The sequence below is a fragment of the Rhagoletis zephyria genome, unplaced genomic scaffold, assembly GCF_001687245.7.
Source record: "Rhagoletis zephyria isolate East Lansing unplaced genomic scaffold, Rhagoletis_zephyria_1.1 Rzeph_scaffold_00206, whole genome shotgun sequence".
Classification (NCBI taxonomy): Eukaryota; Metazoa; Arthropoda; class Insecta; order Diptera; family Tephritidae; genus Rhagoletis; species Rhagoletis zephyria.
Genome location: NW_016157290.1, coordinates 329,128 through 355,257, shown reverse-complemented (window position 1 = coordinate 355,257; position 26,130 = coordinate 329,128). Strand labels below are relative to the sequence as shown.

The 26,130-nt window shown below is 34.6% G+C and overlaps 1 protein-coding gene across 6 annotated transcripts in view; it reads right to left on the bottom strand.

Annotated features, from left to right (window-relative positions):
* LOC108358103 (ethanolaminephosphotransferase 1) overlaps positions 1-24,977 on the bottom strand; it is a 42,960-nt gene extending 17,983 nt beyond the window's left edge. For 3 of the 6 annotated variants that reach the window (XM_017609258.1, XM_017609259.1, XM_017609254.1), the window contains exons 1-4: positions 24,412-24,977; positions 16,166-16,341; positions 2,155-2,223; positions 997-1,180 (exon numbers count right to left, since the gene is read on the bottom strand). In XM_017609258.1, the coding sequence (XP_017464747.1) occupies positions 997-1,180; positions 2,155-2,223; positions 16,166-16,222 (310 nt within the window). In that variant the 5' untranslated portion in view covers positions 16,223-16,341; positions 24,412-24,977. Of the gene's footprint in view, positions 1-996; positions 1,181-2,154; positions 2,224-16,165; positions 16,342-16,748; positions 16,881-24,411 lie in introns of those variants that run through there. The other 3 variants (XM_017609255.1, XM_017609256.1, XM_017609257.1) reach the window with 3 other exon arrangements.
* Between the last annotated feature and the right edge of the window lie 1,153 nt (positions 24,978-26,130).

Genomic DNA, 26,130 nt, shown 5'->3' with positions numbered 1-26,130 from the left:
GGTGGACGTCTTAAAATATAGTAGATTTTGTAATCCCGGCGGAAAAACCGCAACTTTTTTTGGTGATGCAGTCTAATGTCTATATGCCATTATGACATCTTAAACGAATAGTGTACTAATTCGATTACAGACGAAAGTTATCGGAAATATATAGCAAAGAGGAAAAACCGCTGATTGTTTCGGACCAACCGACTTGATTCTATTTTATTGTCAGTAGCTGTATATGTATATGAGTATAGAGGTGCATATGCAGATATGAATACTTTTAATGTTGTTCTTTAAAATTTTTGCTATTAACTTATTCAGTACATAAAAGTATATTATAATGCACTTGGCTTGAAAAAAACAGAGTTTAAAGTAATCAAATATGTGTATTTATCCTTTTCTTCTTCCTTTACCTTATCCTGATACTGATTCTTCTCTTTAATCTTTTTCTTATCCGTATCCTTATCCTTATCGGTCTTATTATTTTACGTACCACTAATTTGTATATTTATCCTTATTATTATCCTTGTTTTGGTCTTTATTTTTACTCTTTCTTCTTAAACCTATGTATCTCTAAGCCTATCCTTAAATTATCCATATTTTTCTCCCATTTCTTTCTTGTCCTAGCACTTGTCCTTATCTTTATCCTTATCCGTATCATTATCCTTATCCTTATCCTTATCCTTATCCTTATCCTTATCCTTATCCTTATCCTTATCCTTATCCTTATCCTTATCCTTATCCTTATCCTTATCCTTATCCTTATCCTTATAATTAGCATAATCCTTATCCTTATCTATATCGGTATCCTTGTCCCCATCCTTACCAATACAATGCTTATGACATAGTTAAATTTTTATTCTCTAACCTAACCAAAAATTTTCCACAGCAGTAATATTTGGCAATAGCGAACCAGCTTCAGTTGGCAAATAAATACATTGACACAACCGCCACCATAGTCACAAAACCGACCACTTAAACCGCCGCACTGCTGTGTGCCGCGAAACTTACCTAAATTGTAGTAAAGTAAAATATTAATAGCCGCCACCGACCAAACCCAGCGCGGCACTGTGTGTACGGCATTGTTCGCTCCCTGGAAATCCCAGTCGTAATATGCAATTAAAATGAAATTGACCACGGTCAACAGGAAGCCGGTGAATGTGATGAGATTCGGAGCTAGCCATTTGGGTAGAAACTGCAATAAAACATTTTGCCATACATATGTATGTATGTATTTCACAATTTACATACTATAGCATGTGCATAGATTTAACTTAAAATTTTCAGTATCTGCATATGCATGTACGTATGTATATACGCGTGTATGTGTTTTAGTAGATATTTTGTTGCTGCGGAGCTTGTAACGGGTGATTTTTTTGAGGTTAGGATTTTCATGCATTAGTATTTGACAGATCACGTGGGATTTCAGACATGGTGTCAAAGAGAAAGATGCTCAGTATGCTTTGACATTTCATCATGAATAGACTTACTAACGAGCAACGCTTGCAAATCATTGAATTTTATTACCAAAATCAGTGTTCGGTTCGNGATTTTGCAAATTTTATGCGTTTTTTTTCAAGCTCTTAAAAAATCACCCGTTACAAAATTTTACAATTATAACAGGCACGACACTCTCCAATCCAACCGTATGTGTTTTACTTTGGGAATTGCGGTGAAAAGGTTAGGTTACAGTTTTAACTGATTCCATGAACAAGTGGAAAAAGCACACAACTTAAAAGTGTGGACTGTATAAATACATAGCACTGAATCCTTTACATACAAACGCACACATACATACATATGTAGACATTGGTGCTTATTAACCCTACAAGACATTGCTGAGCACTTTAGGCAAAAATTCTCACACATTTACACTTTTGTTTTTGTAGTACGGCATAAATGAGTAGTTTGACTATTAGTACTGAGGACTTTCTGATGACAACATTGAGGGGAAAGTACTCAATTTTTTCCCATGGCCTGAACGAAAATGAGGACTTTGATAAGCACTTTTGTGATTAGGAGTAATGATAATATGAGTACTCATATGATACTCAGCTGTCTTGTAGGGAAGTTATTTATATACATATGTATATGCATGTAAACACTTAAATACAAAGGTAGCTGCTGTCAAAGTCTCTTTGCACTAAAGCACAGTATTTTTCGACTTACCTGCACACACCAGTTCCAAAAAGGATGCATTATATAGACGCTGATGTAGCCAGTGTCGATGCAGTTGTACTGAAAGCAATAAAAAAAAAAGAAAAAAGTATAAAAACATATGAAATACATAGTGGTATGCGGCAAAGGAAGTAGGAAGTCAGTATGTCAGCATGTGTGAGTATGTGCATATGTTTGGTAAAAAGCTGAAAATAATTATAAATTGAGATGGTGGGAGCCCACATACAGTAAGTGGGAGTAGCAGCTGAAACCACATGATTCAATTAATTTTTCAACAAATTCGAGTACTACTGGGTCGTACATTATTGACTAGTTGTAGTAATTGAATTTTTTCCTATGCCATATCGCGCATACATACATATGTACATAGGTACGTCGTACCCAGTACGGCATGGCTCAACCAATTAACTCAGAAAAAGCAATTTATTTCGGCTTAATTATGTAGCAACTAACTTAAAATTTATGTATCTATAATCACCTAGCAGCCTCCTTGAGATAAACCAAATGCTTACACTTTTGATACCTGTGCAAATGCATAATTCAATATTAGTTGAAAAATCATCTAACTTAGGCAATTATGTAAATATTTCAGCATTTAATACTAAGTAATTTAAAATTGGTTGAAAATACACATACTGACTTTGAAGTGCTTTAAGCCAAATGCATTTTAAAGTAGTTGAAATCAAACGCAGAGTCGGATAATTCACTGCTTCCTAGGACATCGCCATGTTAAAGTAAACAATTCGTTCCAAGGAAGAAAATCAGATCTGCAATTATTTAGTTGAGGTGGGTAAAAAACTGGTTAATCCGCATCCATCGATAGATTATATAATAAAAAATAAAAATAATTAAAAAATGAAAAAACCAAATATCTCATTGAATAATAAAGTATTTTTCCATATTTATGAAATTGATGCACAACGTACTTTGTGTTACACAAAATTCCGACCGATGCGGGTTAAACATCGTTAAATATCGATATTATTTCCGTACAGGGTAGGTACTAGTACTTTACAAAGACAACTGGGCTTCAATAGTGATACAACAAGCGAAAAAAAACGATACGAAATGCATATCCGTTTATTGTGTGAAGGATTTCTTTGAATACTCGCAGTGGCAAAGGGGATAAAGACATATGTAGTGGTAATTTTTCGTACATTAATTTCGAAGAAATGCAGTAATCAAAAGTAGGGATGTCAGTGGCCAAAATACATCCATGTTTTTCCTCGAATCGATGCATCGGCGGGCGTACATCGCATATTTTTTATTTTTTATAAAAATATTGTTCATGCTTATACAAAATTTAGAAAAATTTAGAAAAATTCAACAAATTTTCATCACTATTTTAAACTTTTTAGTCTTTAGAACATTTTTGGGTATGCTGTTTTATAGCTCATAAAATTTTAGTGTAACAAAGTGCAAGTTAGCCAAAGCAAAAATATTAAAAATCAAAGCAATTGAAACTTGCACTTTATTAGGCTAAAATTTTATGAGCCATAAAATTGCATCTTGCTTTCTTTGAATTTCAGACAAAGCGATGTTTTGCGGTTCAATGTACTAGAGATGTCAGTTTACAGAAAACATCGATGCATCGACTATTTATACATCGAGTGGAAAATGTTCGATGCATCGAAGCAAAATATCGATATTTTCTATGTATAGATGTTTTTTTCACATCCCTAATCAAAAGGACCTGTACCTGTACATACAAAACTACTTCATTTAATGTCTATGAGGCATATTCGTAGTCAAAATAAACTCAGTTAGAGCTTTCTGACATTATTTTTAATGGAATATCTGCCAAAAAGCTGCAACCAACTTTAGAGTCGATTTATTTTCAATATAAAAATGCCCCTAAATTTTTTATTTCGCTTTCAGCAAAAAAAAAAAATTACTCAAAACAGGGTACTGTAAACTGCTAGTTGTTGGCAACTTTTTTTCACGACTATTGCGTAATAAGAAACGTAGCAGCCAAAAAAAAAAAAAATCAAGTGCTACAATTTTTTTGTGTAAGTCATGTGAGATTTTTTTTTATAAAAGTGATAGTAAGTGAAAAAAATGTTTGTTGTGTTTCTGGAGGTATAGTATAACATAAAATTATACAAAGATATATTACTTATTTTGTACAGGGCTTGGCATGCTAATTCATGCATGGCATGCATGATGATGGATTTGTCCATCAACTGTTTTCTTAATTATATTAGTATTTTTTTTTTTTTTAATTTGAATCTAGAGCATGAATGTAATATAATAATAACCAACCACCAAATAAAACCAACACCAAATGTGCGCACCTTTTATTAGGTAGTTGTAACTTGCCCCGTCCAGCGCATTTCTTGGATGGCGGTGACGTAAAAAGTAGTGTTCCCGAGGGCACTAGTACAAATCGAGTATAGTCGAATAACTGTAAATGCATACGCAAAAGCCATACTAAAATCCAGTATACTGCTGCCGAAACTGGTTAGATCACCCTAGTGAAAAATTTCGACCAATATCTCCACTGCAATATGCACCGAGAAAAGAGTTTAGTTACACTTATGGTCAGCTGATTAAGTCAAGTGAGATTTTGACAAGTTTTGGCTATTTTTCTTTTGTTTATTTATTGTTTCTATTTTTTATAAAAGTTTAGCACTTTACCTAACCAAAGCCACATAAATCCATATTTAAAACTCCGTACAAAAATTATGAAAATTCAGCAAACATTTGCACCCAAAAATTTTATACTTTTTATTCCGAATAATTAGAAAAATTGTTGGTATGCAGTTTTGTAGTTCATAAAATTTATTTAGCTGCAAAACTGCATACCGAAAATTCTGAAAAAAAGTTTAAAATTTGCGGGTGCAATTGTTTAAGTTTATTGAGTTTTTATAATTTTTGTACGAAGTTTGAAATATGGATATATGTCAGCCCGACATAGGCATAGTGCTAGACTTTTATAAAAAATATAAACATTAAATAAACAAAATACAATTTGCCAAAACTATATTTCCAAAAAAATATTTTTCTCTCAACAAACGATTATTTTATATTTGAATACTTAACATGGTTGTAGTTACCACACCATGTGTTGAGAGAAATTAATTTAACTGACTTTTCTCTGAGTGTGCACATTTTAACTATTTGGAATAAAATTTAATAAATTGCACCAAAGAGCGACTTTATCAGGCATAGTTAACTGCAAAAATAAGCTCAACGATTGTGTTTGCGCTAAATTAGCTACTTACTTCATGAAAAAGCGATTCGTATAGCAATCACTTAATCAAAACTGTTTAATTGATAGAAAAAATTTAAATCGATGCAAATCCCACTCAATGCATAAAACTACTTGTGCACCAGCACTGGCAATAAAAAGTTGCAGCCATTTTGTTTGCGTCGGTTTTCAAGTAAACACTTAAAACATATACATACATATATTTACATTAGACCACGTCAAAACAAAAATCATTCAATTCGACCGAAGTAAGACTCAAATTTTAGCATTTGGTATAGTAATGATCCTCCACGAATATTTCTTCTCTAGCACAATTCTAAGAGGTTCCGCGTCGAGCCTTTAGTTTTCACATAGAGTTCTTTTTTTTTGAGGGCAATATAATTTTCTAGGATCAATGAAAACGCTCGAAACAGTAAGAATACATTGATTATATGCCATTTAAGTATTATACATGCTCAAAATTTATACTAACAATCCCTTGAAAAGAAGTAACATTATTATGGAATTTTTATCGAAGAAAAGTGAAAAAAGCTTATATATAATACTTGCGCCGGGTATCTAATGTTCGGCTCCGACAGAATTTAGACTTTTTTACTTGTTTTTTTTTTTGTGACGTGGTCTTATGTATGTACATTAGGGTGGTCCAAAAATACACGTGGAAAAGTAAAGTCGGAATTTTTATGCTCTCACCCCCTAGGCTTGTTCTATACCGAAAAAGATTTATCCCAATTTGTTTATTTCAAAATTAAAAAATATTTAGAGATCGCTCAAAGCGCCCAAAGTTTTCCATGTATTTTGTATGGGGAAAAAACAACTTTTCAAAATAAAAAAATAGAGGTATACTTTTTTTCGATATAGAACAATCCTAGGGGGTGAGAGCATTACAATTCCGAGTTTACTGTTTTTGGACCACCCTAATGTACATACATATGTGGTACATATTCATAGAACAAAAAACATAACCGTGGTTTTTCCTAAATATTGTCGGCTGTGCAATAAATATGTACATACATATGTATTGAAGTATGTGTATATCGATGGTCCTCTGCAATAACGGCACAACTCAAAATTTTATGTTTTTGAGTTGCATAGCGGATTAGGTTTATAAATAACCATATTTTTCTGTGGCAAATCGAAATATGCTTAGTTGTTACCAATCCGACATAGGCGCAGTATTGCCATTTGTCTCAGTATGGAAGTAGACAGGCCTTACTACTGAACAGTGGCACATGTCGCACATTTAACGTGAATATATGTAGGCATAAATCAAAAACTCTCGATGATAGGTTAGTGATTCTTTTTTTTCTGTTCGGCAATACCAGTGGAGTTTTTTTCGTTTAACTACTTTTTTCGTATCTTTGCAATCCAACCCTTACTAAATCTTTAGAAAAAAAATCATATAAAAGTTTACAAATTTTCCGCGCAGAATGGCTGCAAGCTATCCGGAGTAATTACGTTCCAAAACATATTATTGCTGAATTGCGAAACACAAAATCTTCAATTGGCTCTACTGAAAAATATAAAATTTTGAGTTGTGCCGTTATTGCAGAGCCCATCGATATGTAGAAATGAAAGCTTTGGTAGGTATTTATCAGCACGTCAATGTTAACAAATTCCTTGTTGAGGGGAGTTGCTGGCCATTTGGCTGGCATTATCGAACGCCCATTTCACATCAATTGATTATTTTACAATTTAATACAATTATTCGCTAGCACTTCAAACAGACAGTCACGCAAGCAAAAAGAAAATCTAAATGTGCGCACATTCCCACAAATGATAACGCGGTTTTTTACCTATTAAAAAAATGTTTGATTTGTATAAACTGTATCCAATGTCAAAGTATGTGAAATCTTTTTTAAATACTTAGTAGCCACTCCTAGTCACGGGTTCATTACCGTGGCGAAAATTATTATTTTGAAAATTATACGCCATCCGGAAACATACGGCACATATAAGTAATATCAGAGGGCTGAGACAAAAAAGGGCATACAATTATAAAATTATAAATAATAATAGAGTCGATGTTTCACGAATAAATGACTAAATATTGGAATCTCATTAATCTTTAACCAATCCATAAACCTTCTCTGCATCCTACGCACGGTCTTATCGACCATTCTGTTAGAAAAGTTGAAGTCTCAAGCCTATAGCAGATTTTCACATTTCGTCAAATCCTAAAAAAATTAGATGCACTAATCGACACACAACACCTAATCGTTGATTTTGAAGTCGATTTTGACAAGATTAACAAAAAAACTGTATGCGAAGAACCCCTCCGCATCGCTCCAGATCTAACGAGTTTTCAGACAGGTTCACTAGACTTATGCTGGAAAACTTAGTACGAGCCCTGGATCTACCGATCGGCAGTAGACACCGGTTGCGGTGCCAAGTACACTTCCCAAATATGAAAAAAAAAAAACTTCAGGAAAAGTTCAATAAAAGCATTAAAAAATTTCACAAAGTTAGAAGGAACGTAAATGTATCCATAATGTCGGACGCAGGGTTGCTAGAATTTTTTCTTACAAAAAACTGTAAATTTCTGAGGGAAAACCTGAATTTTCGATCAAAAAACTGAAACTATTGAAGACGAATACGTTTAATTTTATTAAACACTAGCAAATACCCAGTGTGCTTTACAGCGCTTTCAAATATTTTTGTGTTGCTTGATATCCGTATTGTAATATTTAATTTATTTTATCAATTTAATTTAATAAAATTTTTCTAACAGGTGGCAACGCTCCTCAAAAATATTTTCGGCAGTGAACTTCCCTAAACCTCTTCAGTTTTATACCCATAATGCAACCCTAAATTTATCTTATCAATTAAATTAAATTAAAATTTTCAAGCAGGTGGCAACCTTCTACAAAAATATTTTCGACTGTGAGTCTTTTTTCTTTTGACTGCCATATTGGAATATTTACTTTATCTTTTCAATTTACTTAAACTGAAGTTTTCAAACAGATGGCAATCTCTATTTAGTCATTCTATATTTTAAGTTAGACCTCCAAAAATACATCGGTGAAAACTGTATTCAATGGCTTGGATTAGTTTTCAAGTGATGCGCGTACAAACATATAGACAGACGACAGACAAAAATTTAAACAAAAAAAAATTTTGATTTCGCTTCTGTTGCTCTAATAAAGACCCCTCTATTAATTTTTCTTTTCTAGATTGCAAAGCATATGTTCAAACATATGTTTCATATGAGGAAATTCGTCTTCTTCATCGGCCCCCTTTTATCTTAAAAGTTTACTCACATAACACCGAAAGAGAATTTTAAGTTATTCGTGCAAATCGGAACTTTCGAAAAAACTGCAAATGGTACTAGGAGGAAATTTAAATAACTGTATGCTTGCCTAATAAAAACTGTAATCTGGCAGCATTAGTTGTGATTTTTCCCTCATACAATCAATATTTATACTAATATTTATTAATTTGATTTTTTTTTTAATTTTTCAGTTTTTCCATGCACCGTTACGCGTTTTCATAACCTTTTTTTCGGAAACTGAATACGAAATTTAAAGTTATAAAGTTATTTCAACCCATTTACTCGCATTTTCGATTTACATTTACATGGAAAAGCCTACATATAAAATAAAACCGGTTTTCGGTATTCTCTTAAAATAAAAAATTGGTAAGTATTTTTCGAATAACTTGAAGCCCTTTTTGAAAAAAGGCGAATGAAATTTTCTTAAGCAGTCTTAAGCAACTACATATGTTAGCTAAAATTCAATAACAAGTTCGGTAAATATATTTCTAAGATTGAACAAATTTGAATTCAGCTTCATCGGCAAACTGATGAAATCACGAAGTAAGTGCATGTCTTTTTCCAAATGCCTGAATAAAGTGAGTAATGTTCTATTAAGCTCAAGTAGCTTGTATGTACTTATGTACATTTGTACATATGTTTATAGGCATATGTTTGCACCCCTTTAGAAGCAGCAGCCTCATATCTAGTTAGTTAGGTCGTGAGCGACTAGTGAGCTTCAAATATAGCCAGCGTTGCCATAAGTCAAGATTTGTCTTGTAAATGAAGATTTTTCAGGCCCTTTTTTATAAAAAATCTTCAAAAAAAAACTTTTCTAAAAAGCAAAATTTTACATTGAAAATATCTTAAAAATGAAGATTTTTGTGTATGATGTAAAATTTTTAAAGTTTAAATTAAAATTATTAACTTATTTATATTATCCTTGCTACATCATTGTAAGCAGCAAATGAAGGAAGAAGAAAAATGAAATATGAAATCCCCCACAAAATATAATCTGCCTTCTTCTCTCGCACACTAAAACATATACCCTAGTGCAGAGTTAGAGAGTGGAGGAAAAGAACAAACGGTATTTTGTATGCCCTCTAGTTTAAATGACAACAATGGAAATTTTCAAGTAAACTGGCATTTAAGCTGATCAGTCTACGTGGATAAATTTATAAAGAGAAAAAAGAGCGGTGAGCTTTATAAAATAATATCCATGAAAAAAAAATAAAAAAAATCGAATTAAAAAGCTCAAAACTGTTATGGAACTTTGTCGAATTTCTTAACTTTTGTGCAAAGATTGAAGTTTGGACTTACATGGTTTTTGATAGATAACGAGCTATTCTTTTATAAAAAATGAACAAGTAATTTTTAAACAAAAAACACAAGCGACTTCAAATCTCATATAAATATTGATCGTCAATTTCTTTATAATCCAATACATAAAAAAATATTCGCACGAATTGATAAACTCTTCCTTTTTTAAAGTCGGTCAAAACTTGTAAAATGTCGCTTACCTATTTATATTTTCGCCAGTGTATATATACATATGTACACTGTGCTACACATTTTGTGATGACACAAGGCAATATTCATTTTAAGTTTAAGTTGTTATAAAAAGAATTTTATAACTTGAAATTGGTAATTTTTTCAACCAACATAATAAGGGTTATTTACAGCCGTAAAGCCAATATCGAATTTCTTTTAAGGTATTTTTAAATGAAGATTATTTGGGATCGACAAGATTTTTTTAAGCTTTAAAATCTCATTTTGAAGATTTTTTTTTGGAAAAAAATAAAACTTTTAGGGAACCTGCTCTGGCAACACTGTATGTAGCTGCTTTGTGAAAGAATAGCTTGTGACGCCTTATATTACTTTTAGTTATACAAAAATAAGTACATTTGTACAAATGATTTCTTTGCATGCGTTTGTGTGTGGTCAATGACATTTAACAGCAAACGGATGAGCAGATCAGCGAATAAGCGCTCTAAAGCGTGCACAAGCGGCCATCAAACAATAGCGTTATCACTTTGACTATTCATACGTTATACTTTATTGACAAGCCGTGAATACTATTTTTATGTACATAGGTCCATATAATCATATGTATAGCACATACATACACATGTATGTATGTATGTATTCCAATGTGCTGAATATACTTATGAAGGTGTATAAAAAATAATACAAAGGTTGAATGAGATTTAGCTGACAATCAGAAATGTAGCTGATTTTCATATACATACGCAATTGCATAAATGAATCCATACAAATATTCATATGTATTTGTTGAATGTAGGTGACTTTCGATTCGAACACTTAAACACACACGCTCTAGTACCCTCCATGCGGCCGTACTTTTATGCTCACTAATCCACTCATCCATCAGCCTTTGACATTTTGATGCGACTAATTTGCTTGTTGTATTTTCATTCATGCAAATTCCGTGTAAAGCAATTTAAATTTAATTGTCAATTGTTGTACATAGTCATTGATTGCTGTGCCCTTATTGCATTATCACTGCAACAAATATATATATGTACATATGTATGTATGTACATGTGGAGATATCTATGTGGATTAGTTCATACTAAAGCAAATACTTAGTGGTGCGTTGTAGTTGTTTACATTTCACTTCTAGTCCAATTGAACGATGTAAAAAAGTACACATGTACATATTATGTATTACATACATACATATATGTGTTTACTAACTATTATGTAAGTATGTAAATGGAGGGACCCAGTCAAAGTCCGTGTACTGCTTTTCTAGTAACAAATATGCTTTCGTGTTACTAGAAATAAATGAAAAATGTATAAATATTGGATGGAAAATCTCCGATGAAGCTAAATTCTCAAATGTCAAACATGGCGTATGAGTAACCTACGTTTCGAACTTGGTATACTTGGGAGATACTTTTTTTTTAATTTCGTAAAAATATCATGCCGTTTAAGCTGTAAACACATAAAGGCAGGGACCGAAAATAACAGTTATTGTTTTTTTAACAGCTAAACTTGGCCAAATAGTTTTTAAGTCCGAAATAAAAGTCCTTTCCCGATAATAAACAAACCGCTTATCCAAATTAAACATTAATTTGGTATCAAATGAAAGAGGACTGAAATAGCTTTTAAACAGAACTAACTAACGAAGCTTACCACTTCTATTCATATATCTTTTTTTATAATTTTAAACAAGAGAAATTTCACGTAAACTTGTTCATTTAAAATACATATATGTATATGCCCATCATGCAACACATGAGAAATAGGCAACAATCGTCAATGCGAATCGCCGATTTGTTGCCGTGATGACAAATCGAAAACATCAGTTTTTGCATGTTATTTTAGTAAAATTATGAAAAATTCCCAAATGGATGAATTTCGCGTCAACTGTATTCTAAAAAAGCAGCTAACTTATGCCAAAGATAGGATTGAAAAAAATGGGAAGCGACATGGCGAAGGAAATAAGTAATTTTCTTTCTTAATTCATTTTTTGCCCAAATATCGCCTGCAGCAATAAAACTCGATAAGAACACAACTCGAGGCAACTCACCTTCGGCGAATGTTTCAGAGCGACTGGTAACAAGAAATAGATAAATACGATGGCAAATATTGCCGGCGATAAATTTGTTGCCGAGGACGACTCGGTTTCTGATTTCCGGCAACAAAAATTACCTGCTGGGTGTATGCACATATTTTCAGGTACACTTCTTAACAAAAAGTATATCGATAACTGAGTGGAAGATCGACCTATCTCGGCCGTTAGTTCGAAAACGCCATATCGCAGAGCGTCCTACTTCAGAATTTGATTAAAAAACGCCCTATCTCAGCTGCCGATTAAAAAACGCCCTGTCTCAGCACATTTTCAATGTATTTTCTGCGGAGATGAGGCGGTTTTGAACCGGATTCTGAGATAGGGCGTTCTTCAATCAAATTCTGGAATAGGGAGTTGTTTAAAAGTTTTCGGAGATATGGCGTTTTCGAACTGGCTGCCGAGATCGGCCGATCTTCCACTCAGCCATCGATATGTACTTCGTATGGAAGAAAATGACTGACATCTTAAAAAAAAAAATTCTCAAAAATCAAAAGTAGGTCCCTAGACATTGTGTTGCTCACCTTTAAGTTTTCGATGAATATTTTTATTCATCACCAAACTCAAACCTTCCAGTTTACGAGTATTACATTAACTGGTTTATGGTATTCAATTATTATTCTGCAGAATATTTTATTGCTGTAAATTGAATATTTAGGACCGTTTCCTATCCATATAGTTATAGACGTTGTTGACTGCCTGTGCTATGCATGTAATCAATAAAACAGCAAATTTAAATGTAACCGGTAGAGGAGAAAATAGCCATTAGACTTCTCTAATTATTGTAAAATAAGTACTAAGAGACACGTATGTATGTGCGTAATAAGTAGAAAAATTTATTGTCTTTATTGGACTTAAGTTGGCAATCCTAGCTGAAGTGGCGTGGTTATGAAATAAATAAACAGCATTGCTGTAATCCGCTTATCACCGATAAGTGTGCCTCCATTTGTCTCTTTAAAATTATTTTTTACTGGTAGAATTAGAATATTGACGTGCATGCATGTTTGTAGTTACATACATAGTAGTATATGTATATTCGTACAATATTTGTGAATGTGAAAGAATTCTAAGATTAATATATGTTTTATTAAAAATCAAATATGCCGTTGCATATATTTTTCTTTGTGTTTCATCAATTTTATGCATAAAAATTATTTAATAACTTTTAAACCGCAAGTCGAATGCTTTAATAATAAGCTGGGTCAATGTTGCAAAGCAAAGTAATAAGCTAACAATTTTTGATTGCAATACCTGCGGTTGAATTCTTGATGCCTCTTCTTTATCTTCTTTTTGGCGCTGTGGCCGCTTAAGCGAATTTAGGAACTAGCAGAATAATTTGCGATATCTACTCTTTTCTTAACATTACATGTCGCACGTTAAATAGGTGTGTTAGGTTAAGTTAAGCCATAATGAAATTATGCCAGGTGAAGTAATAAGAGCGGGAAAAAAATAAAAATTACACTACTTTTTTGGAAATGTTGCTTGAAAAATCTCTATAAGATAGCTGGTTGACAAGAAAATAATGTGAGAGGACTGTTTTAGTACTTCATCTGTTTATAATTTCACCATGAAGTTATGGTGGTTATCCCAAACAGGCATACACTAGGATCATAAATATCGATCCCTTGTCATGCCTCTACGAACGGTAACTTTTAAGATTTGTATAGCGAAAAACGCTGCATGTCTAGAACAAAATGGCGCAGGCTGGTTGGAAAATGCGAACTGTAGTGTTTCGGCCGTATCATCGCAAAAGCTCGGCAGGTAAACGAAAGTGCTGACATAAGACCATTCTCTCTTTAAAGCAATATTTTATTAGGCTCATAAATAATATTTTAACGATTAACTAGCCATAGGTGTATTTTGGATGCCCCTTTAATGGAGGCTTCATTAAAATAAAAAAAATTTAAAGGAAGGGTATGTATACTTTATTTTAGCGAGAGTAAAACCTTCTAAAGTCCCTAAAGTTATTTTATCACAATGCCACAGCTTTCATCTCGTCATGTTCTAAACAGCTGATTGTATATAGTATCATCAGTATACCCAGCATAATATCCCGTTATCGCCTGCGGTTCACCCTTGGCTAGAAAGATCTCGCCCTTCTTTCCAAGCACGGGCGTAGCCAAAATGAAATTTAAGCAGGAAGCGGACTCCTTTATAAAAAAAAAGCCTGTAAAACCCAAGAATTATTACAAAAAATTTGTATTATTTGTAGCTTAATATTATGAAAGAAGTTCAGAAAGTTGAAGAGGGTTACTTTTTTAAAGCGCGGCCAAATGAGTGACTGCTTTCTTAATATAAGGTACCTGTAAAACAATACAGTGACTTAGAAGCTTAAATTTGGTGTTGATAGAAAGCTCCAAGGAAAAGACCCCATCATCAACTCTTCCGTCAAGCTTCGACCCATCCGTCGTCTTGACGTATGCATGTTGAGCTCCTGGCAGGCAATCTCGAGGTATACTATTTCTAATGTGCAGATAAATCAGCATCTCAAGAGCTTTAAGAAAAACGAAGATGAACGGATTAGTCTAAAATCCTTAGCTGGGATATGCCATCATCACGCAACTAGCTTAGAAAGCTTAGATTGGAGTATGTACTATGTATATTAGGGTGATCCCAATAAACTAACCTAACGAATTTATGGCATTAAAAGGACATATTTACTGAGAAGAAAATTCTCCCATTAGGAAAAAGTTTTATTCTAGTTTTAAAAGGTGTCGGTGGGCATTTAATATTGGCAGTAAGAGCTAGTACCATCCGAAAACATTATAGTACAGATATTTCAATAAACACGTATGTACGAAAAAAAGGACCAACATACGTTCTTTTCAGTACTGCTGGAGTCAATCGGTACTTTTGAACTGCTACTGCACCGACTCCTAGGTAAGTAGCTACTCTATTATCCCAGAGTCGAACCAGTCGGAAGCAGAATAGCGAAAAACTACTACAGAGGGCGCCCATAAATAACGCAAGTGACTACTTTAGTAATGCCCCTTAGCGCAGAGAGAGCTGATGGTGACTACCGCCTAGGATATTGCCTTGTAAAAGTAATCGTTGAAATACACTGCAAGTAGTCGGTCGGTAATTGACGGAGTATATCAGGTAGCTACCAATTCATCAGGCCGGTAGTCGCTCCTGCAGGGTTTATAAATAAACATGTATACAACACATACACAAAAAGGGCACTCATGTACACAATACATTCACAAAACGGTACAAGACTGTTTCGCTTTGATTTCGGAATGGTTACACCTTCAGATGTTAGCTTACTGCCAATATAGAAGTATATATAATTGGACCCCCTTGGTTAAATAATGGGCATAGTTCTCAAAAATAATGGTTTGCGAAATTGGTGGTTTTTTGCGGATATGCGCGAGCATTTCATTGATTTCGATGTAAACTTAAGAGCCGCTTTAAATAACTTGGTCAAGTTTTCGCCGACCGATGGAGTTCATAAACTACCCGAAAACGACAAAACGTTTTAAATAACAATTTCAGGGTATTTGCCTTGGGAACAAATATTTACCACAATTTCACGAGAAATAATTTTGTAGCGCATTTTAACCCGCAAACTCTTACAGTGAAGGGTCGTTTTGATCCCTTTTTGGGAAGCCTGAATAAAATGACATTTGGAAGGTCGCTAGAGGGTTAAAATGTTTCAAAAAGTTATTCACTAACGGTATTCTTAGACAAAACCTGCATCCAAAAGTCCACAGAAAATAAAAAAAAAACAAATATGTCTCCTTGAAATATGCAACAACTTTTTTATGCCTGAGTTGGAGCAATTTCGCCGCCAAAAATGTTGTTATACTGGGTAATAATGGCCAATATAGATTTAGTTAAAACTGATTTTGTTCCAAACAATTTTTTCAAAAATTTCATATTACCCAATATTAAAAATAAACAGATTTCAAACTATATCTATTAACTAGTTAATACTAATTGAACTTACCTTATAGCGTTCGAAACCCTTCAAATGGGTTTCGGTTAAATATTTTATGCCAAACATGATGGATCGCAGGTAAAGGAATGGTTGTGCCAAGAAGTCTTATAAATTTTCGAAGCGGAATTTTTATTTGGAATGCAGTCGATTAAGGAATTTTACCTCATTTCATGTACTTCATTAAACTGCAATTTAAATGAAAATTCAATTAAAACCGGCAATCATCGAAGTACTATATGTGTAGCAACAAATTTGGTTACAAGTAATTTATTAAATTATTTAATATTTATTCTCAATATTTAACAATATTTTTAAGATTGTAAGTGTGCGCCGGAGCTGCGTAGAAAGTATTTTATTTGCACTTGCACTTGCAGAATTCAATATTGTTTACATGCAAAATTACTACGATGCAGCACAATTTCCACTTATTAATTAAACTAGCACATTTTTTTTTTATTTCAACGCACAAAACTTCGCGCGCAATTTTATTGATGTAGTAGGTATGTACTTTCCGCGCTTTTTTGTAATCTTCACACTTTTTACACAGTTGTCGCTTGTGTGGTCACTCGCGGTCGTGTAATATTGTTTTTACCCATTGCCTTTATTTTTGCTGTTGTTGTACTTCATGCTCCCGTTAATGCGACTGCGTTTCAAGTTGAAAAAAAAAAAAAACGTTTTTTAATTTCCAGGCGTGTCACAGCTCGCGCCATCAGCAGAAATTGTCAACCAATACAACAACTTAGTGACAGCAACCGCCCGCTGGCAAGTAGCAGAAGAAAATACCTTTGATAGATTTCATGTGATAAACACTCTCACTAGCCACTCACGACACGCGCACACACATACCTACATTTACTCAGCCAAAGTTGAAACAAAAACTATATAGCAATCGCTCATTGATTTCATCAGCGATTTTTAATTTATTCAATTTAATTACCAACTTTATTTTCAAAGCAACAAAGGAAAAGTGATATAGTAACCAATTTGCGCACAGTAGTCGTACTATATACATACATACATATGTATATAACTAGCAGTTAGTACAAATATGTATACATTACTACATACTTACTACATTAGGGAGGGTCAAAATAAGAACGATGGAATTTTAATGCACTCACCTCCTAGGATTGTTCTACATCGAAAAAAAATACGAGTAAAAATTCCCGAAGTGGCCCCCTCAATTTTTTGCAAGTAACGAATATTGCAAAAAGTATTTGCAATTTTTACCAATATATTATGCCAGTATTCGACTTTTTATATGTATTTTTTTTTTAATTTAATATTTATGTACCTTATTTTTGTAATAATTATTGAGACCAAAGTTTTCATGCGGTTTTGATTAAACTTTACGAGTACGAAAAAAATAGTTTTGTAAAAAAAGGTAGTAAGAAAATGTTTTACGAATTATTAGTTTTTCAAACTGTTTTAAAACTTCTCTTTCTTTAATAAAATTTAAAAAAAATATACTCTCGTGATTTTTATCGCGTTAAGGTGTCAAAATGTTCCGTTCAATATTTTTTGCAAATGGGCTCAAAAATTTATGTCTCTTTAGATATGAAATTTTTTTCATATGCCAACCACTACTTATGTACTAATATTTTCCAATGCGAGAATGAATAAATAACATAGTAAAGTATTCATTAATATTGCATCATTATTTGATATATATAGTGCTTATAGTGCCCAAATATTGACAATTTTTGACCATTTATTTCCTTATTCCTTAGTTTGACTTACAATTTTTTTTTTTATAAAAATAATCAGTGGCAATTAAAAATTTGTGAATGTTTGAAATTTTATTTATTAATTCCAGTAACATAACTTTTTTAATAACAAGCAGATTGCTTGGAAATTTTCTGCAAATAAAGAACTAAAAATTCTTAAAAAAATTTCTTACCATCTCTTAGAAAACTATTTTTCCGCACTCACAAAGTTTCATCAAAATCGCATGAAAATTTTGGTCGCAATAATTATTACAAAAAAAAGGTACATAAATATTAAGTTTAATAAAATTCATATAACAAAATCTAATGCTAGCGAAGTATTTTGCTGATATATTTTTAGATACTCAAGCTAAGAAATGCAAATATGTACTTATTGCAATATTCGTTACTTTTGTGAAAATTGAGGGGGCCACTTCCGGAATTTTTACTCATACCTAATGTGACCAACCGTACTTCTTTCGGAAGTATAGTACATTTTTTTTCGCTCTTGTACTTCGTACTTCGAAGTACTGTCAAATGTACTTCTTTGCGATATTTTGTACTCCAGGAGGGAGATTCTGTAACCAGTTAGCGATTCGAAAATTGTCGCTAACTGGTTACAGAATCTCCACACAGGTCCTGTACTTCTCCGATCTTCTGGACGATCGTCACATGGCCTGGGCGATAAATTCGTTCAAATCATTAAAGTCGCCGAGGGCCGACACCGTCATACCTGCGCGGCTGCAAAGGGCTCTGAAGGTGTCGTGCAATTGGTTGGATCCTATTTATGCGAATTTCGTGAGGATCGGGTACATCCCTAGTCAGTGTTGCATTCATCCCGAAGACCGAAAAGGGCTCCCATGTTTCCTATAGCGATTTTAGGCCTATAGAGACTGATAGACCTGTACGAAGGAAACGTAATTCCTCGTGACTGTCTTTCAAGAGCTCAATATGCTTATTGCAAGAAAATTTCGGTGAATACCGCCCTGTACATATTGGTAAAGTGGTCAAGGGAAGCCTTCACGCGTGAAGGTTATGAGAGAGGGGGGAGGAGAATTAATTCTTTAGCTCTAAGAAACCAGATTTCAGCGTATATTGTTTCAAGGAGCCCTTGTCTGGTGGAACTAACTAAAGAAGGCTAAACTTGTAGAACAGGAATTATCGGAGCACTAGGAACCACGCCTACACTAGCGCTTAACATTTGTACATATTTTCCACGGCGCCTGTGGATATTGCAGACAGAATTGTCGCAGCACGAACTGCTATAAGGCTAAGGGAAACCATGTCCTATTGTGACATAAAAAATAAAAAGAAGAAAAGAACTCAACCTAAGCTGTACTTCTTTAAGCTATGAAATAGTTGATCAAATTACTCATACCCATATTTTTTGTTTTGAAATCAAACAATATTTAGAGGTCGCTCAAAGCGCTCAAATTTGCCGATTTACTTATATTACTATTATTGGAAATCTCCTGAAGAGAACCAGAGCTTTTCGATTGAAAAATATAGATTTTCAAGAATTCTATAACAAATAAAAAAGGGGTATATTTTTCGGTATAGAACAACCCTAGGGGTAAGAGCATAAAAATTCCGAAATTACTTTTTCACGCGCATTTTTACATTCATGGCTTAATGCGGAAATTATGCGCGGCCCTAATACTTAGTCGGGCAAGCTACCACACAATCAGCTCCTAGTAATTCTTATCACCGAGATTATAACCGTTTTTTTATTATTTAAATATTTATTTATTTTAAACTCTGCAGCTTTTTAATCAGTTTTATCTGGGCATTGCCGTAGCTGCGCAAACTTAAACACATATCTGATAATTGTTCTATTTAGGAACTATGTACATAAATACATAGATACGAAGTGGAAAACAAAAAATTATAAAAAACGGGCATTTGAAGTGTAAGCAAAAATTATTTAAAAAACCTATCCCTGTCTCACTCAAGCATGCGTGCGGCCGAAAAGAGGTTTTGATGTTCAAGCCCGCTCTAACATTTTTAAAATACATACATTAAGAAGCAAAACTTAAACCTATTGCTGACGCAATAAAATCATTAAATTATTTTTAAAATAATTTGGAAGTAAATCATCGCCCGCGGCGGAAGGGGTACATGAGACGTTCAATGAACTCTTCCACGAGCGCTGCCTTTCTCACGATATCAAAATCGTCTTATAGTTAGAATTTGAATTCCTGTGTGGATAAGAAATGCATCCGATATCGGACTTATAGTGAGAGACTTCACCAGGGCTCGAAACACCTATTTTGCAGGAACCAGGCACAAAACAACGCATGCAAAAAACAGCACTAAGACTACTGTACTGCTTTCATGCCCTTTAAACTCGTTTTAAGTCTGAAGATTATTGAGTGTCAGACATGCCTAGTACCTCATTCTTGAAAAAACGGGGCAGAAGTACCAAAAGTGTTCCGCTGTCTCATCCTCTTCAAGCAGGATGGCCAAATGCAGTTGCTATGTCGAATCACTTAAGCCTACAGCATTAGGTGCCGCTTCCAGTTTTTTGGGATGCGCAAACCATCCGAAAGTAAGCATCGGTTTGGACCATGGTCTTGTTACAGCGAAAGCTCTCAGTGAAAATGTGCGCAGATCAAAACAAAGAAAGCTCAACGTCGAACAGCTGCAATTACAACAGATATCCAGCACCTCCCTCCGCAGATATCCAGCACATACCGCTATCGTACGGTTACGTCGCAATTCAACGAGCCCGAAAGAAGCATTGGTATGATGAGGAATATCATGCCGCTGCAGTAAATTCCGCCAACAGTGTCATATCTTCTAAGTAAGTATCGGCAACAAGTCTTATATAGGGTATTGTGTGAAAGGCTTAATCTCATCGTCAACGAACTAATTAAGCTTTATTAATTTGGCTTTAGACTTGGAGTTCATTTACTCACGATCTCATTGTCGATTTTAAACGACAATTCAATAGTGCGGAATGAGCTACATATCCTCGCAAAATCAAAACGGCTCAGTAAAATTATGTTGAGCAGCACCATAAGCTCCGTTAGAATTGAGAGGAACATCTGCGAGGCGTTAGATACCAAACTAATTTTCATAGAGCGTGTCTCTATCACACAACTCTCTTCATTTACTGCTCAAGATATGAATAACCGCTACATACATAACTAAATCGGTAATAAGGCAATAAGGTAGTACATCAAAGAGCATGTACCCGCGAGAACGCAAGTGAATATTTTCTCGGATAGCCAAGCGGCTATTCAAGCCCTCTCTTCTACCTCTGTTATATCTCAAAAAGCGGATAACTGTAGGAGAGAGCTGGCTTCGATTTCTGATCAATACGAATTTACCGTAAGATAGGTCCCGAGAAATAGGTGCATTTACGGTAACGAAATAGCGGACGAACCAGCTAGGTGCGGCTCCGCACTAAATGTGTCCTACGCTCAGGAAGATCAAAGCAAAAATTGCCGCAATTCATCCGTCGACGGACAAAGAGGTGGAACCGTACAGGTTCATATAGAACTACCCGGCAGTTCTGGGTGTCCTACGACTAGTTTTCTAAAAACATATTCGACTACCCGCTTCCTTTTGACTTTTGCAACTAACCTCTCACAAACAACTAGATCATTTTCGATTTTCACCTAGTTGTTTTCTTTCAGCAAACATTGTGTTTTATTTTTATTTTTATAATTCCTATATTTATTGACAAAATCCAACCGCGTTAATAAAAAAATAATGTATTTAAGGCCTGTCACTATTCGGATAAGTTCCGTTAGTCGATTTTCAGACTAAATATTACATAGTGAGTGGATAGTCGAAAGTGAACGGTTGGTCGAATTCGAGTGATAATTGCGTATCAACCAACAAAAAGGTTGCTAATCAACTACATAGTCGACTAACCGAATAGCCGGATAGTCAATTTATAACACTAAGACCCACTTAAAACCAAAGCTGTCTTAGGAATGAGCAAAAAAGATATTGGCCCGTTGAGGTACATGCCGAACGAAATAGCTTACCCTTCCAATAAGTTCTGTAGCAGTTGCGATGACCAGGGCCCAAAAGATACAGTCAAGCACTTCCTGCGGAATATTTCAGAGTGCGTCTAGTAGGGGTACTGAGGCATAGTAACATAACAGTAAATGAGAGAGCTTGCAAGAGGGGTACTTTCATTCCACTCTCACCAGCCTGGAAGAAAACATTTTTCTATAGACCAAATAAATAAATGAATAAAACCCCAAAAACATAGGTACATATGTATGTATATACGTATAGTAAGCATTGTCTCACACAAGAGCCATAACAAATAATCTTTTCGGTGGCCTGTTTATTGGGGAATTCTTTTTTCAATGTCAATACAGATATTGTTACCTAATACATACTATATACAAAGCTGTAGAGTGGAGATAATTTGACTTGTAAATTCCATTTATTTTTAACGTCCTTTATACCCGCTACGAGATATGTATGTACATCGGGTTATTCGAGGTTTTTGATGTTTTTTTGTTGGTTTGCATGTTCAGCGAAAATATAATTTTGCAATGGTAATTTCTGTTCTGCCACCACTATACTTCTACTCAAACACCCGAGGAATAACAACTCTGTCAGCACTAACAACCGCGGAAAGAAGCACAAGAACAATCATAACAACAACAACAATGTCAGCTGAGCACTGCACATGGCGCATTAACGAGTAACTACAACTCATAAATACACATGTGTTTATGTATGTACATTAGGGTGGTCCAAAAATACATGCGAAAAAGTAAAGTCGGAATTTTTATGCACTCACCCCCTAGCATTATTCTATAACAAAAAAAAATATAACCTTTTCTTTTATTTTGAAATCAAAAAATATTTAGAGGTCGCTCAAAGCGCTCAAAGTTTTCCATGTATTTTTAATGAGAAAAACTACTTTTCGTAGAAATGGTTTAGAATTCTTGAAAATCAATATTTTTCGATGAGAAAACTCTGCATCTCTGCAGGAGAGTAATAATACCCAATTGTTTTATTTAACCCCTTTTTCTTGTAACTATAATTTAAAAGTTCACCAAAAACTCCAAAAAATGCAATGGGGGCACCAATAAAAAATCGTTAGTATTAAAAAATGGTTAAATAAACCATTGGGTATTATTATTGGAAGTCTCCTGAAGAAAGCCAAAGTTTTACAATCTAAAAATATTGATTTTCAAGAATGCTACACCATTTCTACAAAAAGGGAAGAAAAATTCTTACCAGCAGGTGCTATTTCGGGCTCGGTGGACCATGGAAAGCCAATGCCCTCTTTCGACGGGTTAAAATTACGCCATACAAATCTTTCATCATGCCCTAAGGTGAGGTACCAAAAGGCTGTACAACCCCCCAAAACCTAGCGAGCCTGTCAAAAACCGGACTTCAGACAGCAAATGGCCATCTTCGGATGTCATCTAAATACCAGCTACATACCGAGGCCTCAATGCTACCCGTGAGGTTTCAAGGAACAGAAACTTAGAGATAGAAGAACTTCCCGCTAAGCATATCGGAAAACATCTCTACAAATTCACAAAGAGGTTCCAGACCTACATCGCACAACCACGGAATCCTAAGTAGTACAGACAAGTAAAATGGTGCGAATGGGTGATTACACTCCAGTGAATATCCTTCTAATCGGCACCAATTGCGATGGCCACGAGCTACTTTATCTCAACTGGTGGATAGCCGTCAATCTATTATAGTTTGAATGTCATGCGAAAGTTTATCTTAACTCGATGAACTATCCTAACGTTGGACTAACTTAGACAAACAATCCTAGGTCAGACGCGCCGATTTTTTGTGTCTTAACTCTGTAGCTGAACAGTTTACCATCTCGACACAAAAAATGGACCCGTCTGAGTTAGGATCGTTTATCTGACAGCGCTGAGTTATTTAAGCTCGGGCCATCGATTGATGAAAGACGAAAAAGAGGACGACCACCAAGAGAATGCAGAAAGCAATTTCAGAAGAGCAAAACTTCGCAGAGGAGCGAGGCGATTGGCGAAATGTCATGATCTCTTCCCAAACAGAGACACGATTGTGGTGTCAAATATAAAAAAGAATATAAAAATTAATAAACGGGACGGTATTAAATAAAAGAAGAGTGTGAGAGACTTTCACCCGTGAATATCTTTTAATGGTTTAACTGTTTATAAGGCAAATTTGTTAGGAATATATTGAATGAAATTTTTCCGACAGGGTTTACTGCACCTCGCATTTATGCGAATTCTGCAAATAAATGTTGCCAAAATGTTTGGGGAATTTTTATACTTTAAAACCAAGGTTAAGCCGAAATTCCAAAAAAAAAAATTATGGATCGGAGCCAAGTTAAAAATTATGAGAATTTGGAAAACTGTCTTATAGAGCCACCCTAATATATGCATGTATGTATGTTGAGCTATGTACAAAAGTATGCGAGTTTTCGTACTTATGTCTGTATGTTATCGCATGTTTTTTTTTATATAAGTCATATTATAAACTGTAGTACACGCGAGCACTAAACAACGACGAAACTAAGCTTCACCTAAAACAATACGTATATTTTACGTACATATGTACATAAGTACTATGTAGCATGCTGAATGTTATTTAATTTTTCCACACAAGTTATGTATTAAAATTTATAAAAACTATTAACTTCCTTCACTTGTTCGCCAATTTCACTTTAATAACACTTATTTCATTTAATTGAGAAATTGTGGTTTACTTAATTTTTATTTTTTATTTTTTTTTATTTTAAATATTCAACCAGCCATAATGGTGCACTTCACTCTCAATAACAGTTCTCCAATTTTCGTTTACCGGCGAGTGTGACCTTCTTTACGGTCTTCCCTGGTAACGCACCAATGAACAAGTAATTCGCCCGTTTATAGTAGCAACCGCAAAGAGGTGGGAATGCAACGAAGTGGCGCGGTGTCCGTGAGAGGGGGGCCAACTAAAGGTGAGACGTAAGGTACGTAAGGATAGCGACTACGTGGTTGCTGCAACAACGTCGTTGACTACAGCAACGTTGACTAGTGAAACCGAAAGAAGGCGACGACGACGACGACGACGACGACTACTACTATTTAGTATTAAAGACCGATATTCACAGCTCGCAGCTTTGCTCAAGACTGACTAACAATTGCCAGAAGTCGAATAAAGGCAAGAGCAAAAGCAAATGCTGAAGAAGCAGCAATGCTAGTAGCCATACATAGCAGATGCGGCAGCAAATACACTACGGCAATGCGATAGTAAATATGTATGTACATATGTACATAGTTATCTCCAACAAGTTGGGTACACGTATACTAAACAGCGGCACTCAAAAACTAGACCCGAACACATGAATGTGTTCAACATATATACATACTTACATGCATACTATTCTTTCATGTTGGGTCAAAGCCGTCGAAGTAGGAGACAACAATAAGAGCTTCACCCGCACGGATACATATATCTAATTGTATTATCAGTTAGCTGTTGTTTTGCACAAACCTACAATTTTTGCATTTACATACGTACATACATACTTATATGTTTCCTCAATTTTTTATTATTAAGCACTTACTTGTTGGCAGCAAAATTACTGACCGTTATTACTATTATTTATTTTGTATTTGTTTTCCTCCCTATAAAATTGCATACGTTTATATTTATACAGGGTGTGCCAAATAAGACCTAACATCCATGGTTTATAGGGCCATAGTTTTCATAGCAATGTGCGCAGTTGCTCCATCTTGTTGTAACCACAAATTAGGGCGCTGTTCTGCCGTTGGCTGCAAAAAGTTGTCAATCATTGTTCTGTAAGAAGCCCCAGAAATCGCTTCTGGCGTATCATCCTCATTCTATGGGCCAATAGCTTTTTCGGCCCTAACACCGCACCAAACAGTGCATCTGAATGGGTGTAAATGGTGCTGGTGTATTGCCCTTAGAATTTCGGAGCCCCACGATCTACAGTTTTGCTTGGAAATGCGCTTCATCCGACATCAAAACATTACCTAAAAAATCAATTTGTGTAGCTAATTGTGTAAAACGAATAGCGTATTGTAGTCATTGTTGATGGTCTTGCTGTAAGTATCCATTATGGTTTTCCAAGAGATTAACTATAACATGCAATAACAATAATAATAAAAAAATATTAAAAAATAAATAATAAATAAGTTATACGTGTTTTACATTAGTAGGTCTTATTTGGCCCACCCTGTACTTATGAGATACACACATGCATGCATGTGCTTACCCCGGCTTTAGGGTAGTAGTCACGTTATATGCTGCTACTAGCGCAATCCCCGTTAG